This window comes from Rhamphochromis sp. 'chilingali' (assembly GCF_963969265.1).
Source record: "Rhamphochromis sp. 'chilingali' genome assembly, chromosome: 2".
Taxonomy (NCBI): domain Eukaryota; kingdom Metazoa; phylum Chordata; class Actinopteri; order Cichliformes; family Cichlidae; genus Rhamphochromis; species Rhamphochromis sp. 'chilingali'.
In genome coordinates, this window is record NC_137930.1 from 15,590,610 (window position 1) to 15,599,479 (window position 8,870).

An 8,870-nucleotide genomic window follows, 5' to 3' on the forward strand; every position below is an offset into this window, starting at 1 on the left:
CTGAAATACTCCTACCAGCCCATCAGACACCAACAACCATACCACATTATAAGACACTTAAATCACGCTTTCTCATTCTGATGCTCAGTTTGAACCTCAGCAGATCGCCTGGAGCCCAAATGCACTGAGTTGCTGTCATATGATTGGCTCACCATATATTTGTGTTAGGGCGCATAAGAGTAGGCGTACCTAATAAAGTGGACGAATATAGGAGTGTATGTATACTGTAGTAGGGTAGCATGGCATGACAAATAGTCTGTAACTCGTGCATTATGATTTTCTCTCACTGAATTCCATTCAGCTGAGATCCTCCACTTCACAAGTATTTCCACTGGACAAAACGATGTTGCTCTGACATCAGACATTTTTTTAAATTTTTTTTGCATGTGTTTTTCTGTGCTGTTACATGTGCTGTTATCCAGCAGCAGCCTTTTTGGTTTGTTTTTTTGTGCACATGTTAGGAAGAAAACTAATTGCTTTACAGAAACCACATGGCTTTGAATACTTGCCTAAAGTAGAAAAACTCCCTTTTTTTTTTTTTCTGCAATTGCTGCAGCTCAGCGGCTCGGACTTTGCAGAGAACTTTTTTTCTTCTTTCCTTGCTGTCTCGGCTGAGGAATTAAGTGTAATCTGAGTCAATATTTATGCATTAATCACCCTGCTGGAATTCCGAGGCGGCTGCACATTCAAACGTGCTCTCGAGTGAACTCATGAATGTCCGTGCTGCTTTCAGGCTTGGACTCCTGGTTCCAGCAGGAGTTTCTTGCTTGCCTTAGTTGATAACGAACAGTACGATCCCTCCAAAATACAGTGCAGATTTTTTTTTAAAGAAATAATAAAAATAAAAAAGGACCCGACAACTTTAACAGAGGGGTAGGAAGAGAGAAAGAGAGAGAGGGAGAGAGAGAGAGAGAGAGAGAGAGAGAGAGAGGAAAGAAAAAAATAATAACGTCTGGCAACAGTCGATATTAAAAACATGCAGAGGGAGACAAGCTCGGGGCCTTCCAGAGTCAGGAAAAAGACTTCGGAGAGCTGCAGACGGGAGATGGGTATGGCATTTGTATTTTCCCCCTGCCCAATGATTTGTATATGAAAACATAGCGCTTTTATTCTCCCCCCTTCTGGGCTCTGCTTCTGAGTGATCAGCTGATGAAGAGACTAGCAGCTCGCCGCTATGCTGGCTTGCTAATTCTCTCCCCCACAGCTGCAGCCGATCCCGATAACCAGCCTGCAGATTGCAGTCAGGTAAATATCCTCCTCCATGTCTTTTCTTCACAGGCTCAGGATTCAGCCAGGGTACATCGCATGGGAAGAGAGGAAGAGATGGATAAAATGTGTGTGTATGTGTGTGTGTGTGTGTGTGTGTGTGTGTGTGTGTGCGCGCGCACGCCAAGGAAAGAGAGAGAGTGTATGCGTGTGTGCGCAAGAGGCAGGGAGAGAGAGTGTGTAGGTGTGTGTTGTAACAGATGAGAGGGAATCTTTGCCAGATTAGTCAGGGAAGAGGCAAGCTTGTTAGGAGATAGCACAGGCATGGAGCATCACATGCACACTCTGACACCCTTCCACTCCACATGCACAGTCAATCAGGCAGCTCTCAGCTGTGTTATACATCTTTGAGGATTACCCTCTATCCCTCCAGTATTCCGCTGGAACGATTGCTTCCCCTTAGAGGGAGTAGCGGGGCTTTTCAAAGCCTACATTTGAGCCCCGAACAATGATGAGCAGGATTTCTATTGTTGTCTCTAGTGCTGTTGTCTCCTCTAAGTCAGCTTCTGCTATGTCTTTTTTATGGTTGGAAGTGCAGGCATGTATCTTCAGTCCTGTTTTTTTTTTTTGGTTTTTTTGAGGTGGGGGGAAGGGGGGGGGGGGTTATTGTTATTGTTTTTCCATTTTTTCTAATTCTGCATGGCACCGTTCGCTGCTCCTCGGATCAGTGTGTGTTAAATATCTCAAGTTTGCGTCCTTGAGAGATCAGCAGGCGTGCTGTATTATATGATGTGAAGGCTGATGTGTGTACTGTATGATCCTGTATTATTGATGCATCAATATTCTGTTCAGATTGGACAGCATGCCCTCTCTACCCCCCCCTCCAGCTGCTGCTGCTGCTGCAAGAGCTGCTTGTGCTGCATGCACACTCACTCTTGTTTCTGGCCTCTAATTGCCTTTGTGGAAAACACAGTGGTCGCTGCATAATCGAAAAGGAGCGGATGAAACGGTTGAACATAACTCGGGATGCAGCACGCACCCTTGTCAAACACCACACACCTAAAATAATGATTCCGGCTCTCTTTTTTCTCTCTGTCTTGCATGCACAAGGCTGAGTGCAAAGCAGCAAAATATAGATTCATATTTATGGCACAATGGCATACTCTGTGCTTTGACAGAAAAGGGCTTCCTCGAATCCATTCCGACTCGTCGTGCATTAAAAAATAAGCATCCCCTCGATAATCATCTCACATCAAAGCCCACAGATCAAATAATCTGTCCTAAATTTGCAGAGACGGCACTGGGTTGCTTCAGTCCATATAAATTCAGATGCTATTGTAATAAATAAATGAGTCCTAATTCATTTGAATACAAAACCATGCTCTGTAATTCCAAATGCCTGAATTCCAGCTGCTAATTAGATGGAGACTTAGAGTGCTTTAATTTGGAGGTTTTAAATTTAGAATCTGCAGTTTGTCGTCTTAAGCGCTTCAGGTTTGCGTCTGGGAAAAACACGTACTATGCGTTTTCCCGAGAGCTTTGACATGAAAATCAAAGAGGCCAAGTTAGAATAAACAGAAAATAGAAGTTTTGAAATGAACTCTTTCCTCCCATTCTCTAGCAAATATTCTCTCTCCTCCTCAGTCTTTGTGTTGCTGAAGTAGGAACTAAACAAAAAGAAAATACATGTGCATTTACAAGATTTCCCCACCCACAGCTCGAGGCAAGAGAGAACGGTTTTCTAGAGGACATGGAGGAGGACATCAGTCTGAAGAAGCGTAAAGGTGATCATCAAGCAGTGAAAGACCTGAAGGCTGGGCAAGAAACTGGCGAGAAAGTCAAAAGGAAGCGAGGGCGCCCACCAGCTGAGAAACTCCCTCCAAATCCACCTGAACTCACCAGAACACTGAACACACTGGTGGATATGGTCATGAACTACAAAGATGGGTGAGGGATGTGAAAGACGTTTGGGCTGTGTCAAAAAAGTCACTATTTTTAGATCTCTTTTTAATTACAAAAATGAATATAATGTTTTATTTGATAATATTAACCTTTTGATGAGCATGATCTCATTCATACTGATTGATTTTAGTTTTTTTCCATGTAATCTATATTCATTATGCATAAATTTAAATATTTCAAGCTTTTTTGATTTTATTTTGACTATTATGGCTTGTACCGCATCAGTGTGGTACGACATGGAGGTGATCAGCTTGGGGCACTGCTGAGGTGCGACTGAAGCCCGGGTAGCTTTGACAGCAGGGCTTAGCCTGTATTAGGTGGTTCTCATCTTCGGTTTGACGAAACCTCATGTATTCTACGAGCAATTGGGAAATAGATTTGGGCCTGTGCTGCCAAGTCCTCCTGGAAAAGGAAAACCAGATCCCCTTCAAGCTTATGAGTAGATGGAAACATGAAGTGGTGTAAAAATCTCCTGGTAGACACCTGTGTTGACTTTAGCCTTGATAAAATACAGCAGACAGACTGCAAACTTTGCACTAGACACCTTGGATTCAGTGGCTTTTCACGCTTTCTCCAGACTCTAGGGCCTCAATTTCCAAATGAAATGCGGCATTTTCTTTTCATCTGAAAAGATGACCGTGGGCCACTGAGCAACAGTCCGGTTCTTTTTCTCCTTAGCCCAGGTAAGACGTTTGTGATGCTGTATCTGGTTCAGCAGTTGGCCGATGTCAAGAATGCAACAGTTGTAGCCCCTTTCCTGAAGAAAGTCTTTGCATAGTGGCTCTGACTCTCTTTGTGAAGCTCTCCCAAGTTCTTGTATAAACTTTTCCATTAATATACTTTAGTACAGCACTTTGTATATAGCAACCCCTTTTCACTAATCACCTTCTGTGGCTTACCTACCTTGTGGAGGGTGTTGATGATTGCCCTCTGACAACTGTGAAGTCAGCAATCCTTCCTGTGACTGTGGCATTATGTACTGAACTCAAATGAGACATACACACTATTTAAACTCTAAGAAAAAGATTCTGTTAATCTAAGGTACTGGACTTCCGATTTCCGTGAGCTATAAGCCATGATCATCAAAATGAGAACAAAAAAGGCTTGAAATATTTCACTTGTGACAAATAGAGAACACATGTAGATTCTAAAATTACATTTGTTGAGATGGTCTTATAGCAATTCCTACAAAACTGTACACCTGATTACAGCTTAAAGGGGACCTGTTATACCCTATTAGACAATTTTTTGTATAATGAAGTCAGCATATGTGTAAGTAATCCCAAAGGCTAAAGCTCAGGGTTCAGTATAAACACACTCAGAGTTTTCAGCTCTTTGTGTTTGTATGGTGTCAAAGCGAGGGGATATCCCTGATGCAGTCATTTCAGGCACTCAGCTCCGAACGTAGGCCCAGTGGCCCCCGCCCACCTGCTGTTCAAACCTTCTGTTTGTGAGGAACAGCCAGCCAGAACAAAGCTGGTTCAAAGGAAGCGGCCAAAATAGTTTAGTTCACACAGTGAATAAACTGTGGTACTGCACCAGGATCTAGGATGAAGCTACTGTAGCTGAATTGAAGACTAGAAATACGGAATTAGAAATGACCGTAGTAGGTCCCCTTTAAAACTGATTGATTAAGGGATTCTTTTGATATTATCATTATTATTAAAAGTATTATATTTAAGTAAATTGGTCTATCCAGGGACAACAGCACTGTAGTGCAATGGTTAGTTCTGTTGCCTCAGCAAGAAGCTAGCCGGACCTTTCTGTATGATGCATGATCTTTGCATTGCAGAAAATGGATGGATGGATGGATGGATGGATGGATGGATGGATGGATGGATGGATGGATGGATGGATGGATGGATGGATGGATGGACGGATTGTGCAGTGGGATATTTTAACAAGAGAGTTATAACAAGAGAGTTTTTTAGCCTAGCGACTCAGTGAGGAACCAGAACACTTATTTCTCTCACCCCCTGCTGCTGGATTGAAGCAGAAGTAAAAAATTTCAGCTTTAAACATTTTGCGAGTCTAACCTAATACCTCACAGGGATTTCAGGGAAACCTGCCTTAAAAATCCCAGTGCAGCTACTCACTTTGTCAAGTTTTGAATGCTGAACATTGAATCAATCAGCAGTTTATTTTGGGATTGTGCCTCCTTCATAATTTAGTCATGAAAAGACATTGTATGTAAGTGTGGACTGCAAGAAAACATTATCAGGAATAAGAAAACAAAATGTCTTACAGATATTGACAGAATAATTAAACATTTTTCCTATTGTCACGAGATTAAAAGAAACATTGTGTTTCTAGGTTGGGACGGCAGATCAGTAAAGGCTTTGTGCAGCTTCCCTCTAAGAAGGAGGTACCTGAGTACTACGAACTGATCCGAAAGCCTGTGGACTTCAGAAGGATCAGGGTTTGTGTCACTGAATACCCTCACAACTCCGACACAATACAGATTTCACAGTTACCTTTTCTACGAAGATAAAATTGAATGAAAAGGGGGTGAACCATAATACATCAATGGCAAGTGGGAGTCTATTCAGTATTCAAAACCTTCATTCAGTAAACAGTGATTAAGAGGACTTAACTAGAGCTTAGGTATACTATATAATACAAATATGTCAATGTATGTTAAATACACATGGGTTGAGCAGAAAGAGCCTTAATATTTTTATGCTTAACAGACTCCACAAAACTAGAACTTTTCTATTTATCGCCATTGTAAGAGCTAAACGCTAGCATGTTTCTATTAAGCTGATGGTTTAGCACGTAGGTTTACCATGTTCCCCCCATCATCCTTACAGTCAGACTGTAGAAAAGACAGCATGTGGTGTAAAATTGTTGTTGTTGTTTTTAATTAATGTAATACACACATAAAAACAACCAACAAAGGCCAACTACACACTAAAGTTAAAGTCAGTTGATTTTTGAGGATTAGAAAAAACAAATGTTGTACATATAAACAGGCTCATTTATACCCAATGTTGTTGCAATTACTTATTATCAACAGATTAGTGCCTCCAATAAGCTGACAATAAGTTGACTTAACAACAACAGCTGGTTATAAGCTAACCTTATGCCAGCTAATGTTAGGCTCGAATGTCCCAAAAATCAAACGTTGCCTCTGACAAACAGTTTGATTTCGTTCTCGCAGCGTAGGAGAATTTATTCACTAAGTGTCCAAGTCCACTTCAAAGAAACTCGTACTTACAATGGCTAACAGCAGCTAACAGAGGCTAACAACAGCAAAAATGGCAGCACTTAGCGACAGAAAAGTTCAGGATATTCTCAACAACTCACCTCAGTATCGCCGTCATTGGACAGAAGTTAGCTTAACTGAGTCATATTGGACTCCTTTTGTAAAGCTTTACACCCTCCTCCAAATTTAACAGACATGGACACATACTGACAGCTGAGGTCAGTGAGTGTAGGTGGCGACCAGACTTGTTTGTCCTACAACAGCCACCATAGCTAGATTTATGCACTTGGGAGAGGTAAGAAAACATAATTCAGTTGACTGCAATGTGCAATCTACTGACATCTAGTGGTGAGATTTTATACACTGCACTAACTCCAGAATATCACTTTGCCAGCCAAAATGTAGTTTCAGCACCAAACTTCCCATAAAGTCACAACCTGTTGTGTCTACATTCTGGCTTTGCTGCAAAAAGATTAACAGTAGTCATGTGACATGTGACGGTGCTGGTAGCTATTTTGTTACCTTCTCTGTTTGAGGTCTTAATGCTAAGATGACTGACAAGTCTAATTTCTTATTTAGTGTACAGACTTGAAGTGAGTGAGTTTTTTCTCATTTAATTCTCAGCAAAAAACTGAATAAGTGTGTTTTAGAAAAGTTCAGGAGACAATCAAGTATCTTTGTATTTTTGTCCTTTTTTAAAAAATTAAATAATGAACCAAATCAGTTTATAGTTTTATTGTTGTTGTTATTTGTCTGTTTTTATTACTGTATTTCATAGGAACGTGTTCGCAATCACAAGTACAGAAGTGTGGGAGATCTGGAGAAGGACATTTTCCTTCTGTGTCACAATGCTCAGACTTATAATCTGGAGGGATCACAGGTGAAGGGATTTCAGGAGGAATTCTTTCATTCACAAGCAGCAAAATAGTTTTTCTCCACGGTTCCTGTTATAAAAACTCTGATCGCGCGTGTGTGTGTGTGTGTGTGTGTGTGTCTGTGTGTGTAAATCACTGCAGATCTATGAGGATTCTATTGTCATTAAGTCTGTTTTTGAGAGTGCGAGACAGAGAATCGTCACAGATGAAGAACAGAAAGAGACGGTTAGCGCCAGTCACAGCAATAATGGCGGTGGAGCTGAAGACCAGTTTGTTCCATCAGCAGGTGAGGGCTGTGTTTTAATAACTAGGGTGAATGGAGAAAAAGGAGTAACATTTTTGTTTGTCTGCAGTAGTGTTTTGTATTAGACTTATCATATATTTCTTTCCCTTTTTATAACCAGTGAAACCATTACCAGTTCAGATCAAGAAGGGGGCTAAGGAGCAGAGAAGCAGAAATACTATGGCCAAGAGGGTTCACAGTGATTTAGACAGCGATGAGGATCTAGAGGATAACACCACAAAAGATGAAGGTTGAACTAAAAGACCCTGCTCTTTTTGTATCCTTGTCCATGTCTATTCTCTGCCACATCCCTTTTCATTGGTTTCTTTATGTTGTTGTGTTTTTTTAATTAAAAGAAAGCTCTTTGAAAATAACCGTGAAAGGACTCCTCAGTGTGAAGCACTTATAAAACAGTGCTTGTTTTTTAGATGACTCACATCACTCAAACACATCTTGCTGCACAGTGCTGTTCTTCTCATTTAGCTGGTCTTTTATAAGAATTATGATTTACGTTTTATCTGCTTTAGTCCCCGTGATAGCTTCTGCAGATATAATGTAAAGCACCAGTTTCATTGACTGTTTTTAATCAATATATTTGATTGTATGAAATGCCTTCATATGTCTTTGGAGCATGATATGTATCTCTGTCCTGAAGCTGGCTCCTCCAGAGGAAAACCTGCTGATGATGATGTGTTCAGGGCCAGGGCATCGAAGCACACAGGAAGGTCCGTTTAATGAATCGGAGATGAGCAAATTAGATTTGTTTAAAGTCTCTGAATGTGATTTTTAGAGTGGATACAAGTAAAAAGACATGTGACAAATACTGGTAGTATGCCTTTTGTTTGTTTCTGATACTTGATGGAATAAGTTTGGATCTAACCAGGGGTACTTAAGTCAAACATTTGTATCCCTTGTGCTACAGTATATTCACATATTGTACAGTTTGTGTGAAAAATAACAAAATTTCTTTTCATTTACTCTCCTACTATTTGGGGAGGATGAAAGACATCATTGTTAAGACAATCCCTCAAAAACCTGTATCACTTAAACACTTGCAAAATAAATTTTACCAAAAAGTCCCACTGGTTGGTATCAATTATTTTTAACCCGGTGAGCAGAACGAGATGTTAAAATGTTTATGTATTTGAACTGTATATAAAGAATCTGCCAATAGATGGTGCAAGAGAACCGTTTGTCTGGATCTTTGTCTATACAGAGACAGAATTCATTGAAATATACATTGTACAATATCATGTAGCAATTTAAACAGTATAAGAAATAAATGCAAAGAAATGTGATATATGCTAAGTTTATATTTACATGTAGTGCAATTTAATGT

General features: G+C 40.4%; 1 protein-coding gene across 1 annotated transcript; it reads left to right on the forward strand.

Moving 5' to 3' along the window:
• Window positions 1-1,149: 1,149 nt before the first annotated feature.
• LOC308392761 (putative global transcription activator SNF2L2) lies at window positions 1,150-7,786 on the forward strand (the record flags this gene model as incomplete). The annotated part of the gene is made up of 6 exons (XM_080875962.1): window positions 1,150-1,245; window positions 2,924-3,153; window positions 5,482-5,587; window positions 7,152-7,253; window positions 7,390-7,534; window positions 7,653-7,786. The coding sequence occupies 6 exons, from the start codon at window positions 1,150-1,152 to the stop codon at window positions 7,784-7,786; spliced, it is 813 nt and encodes a 270-aa protein (XP_080732088.1).
• Window positions 7,787-8,870: the final 1,084 nt, after the last annotated feature.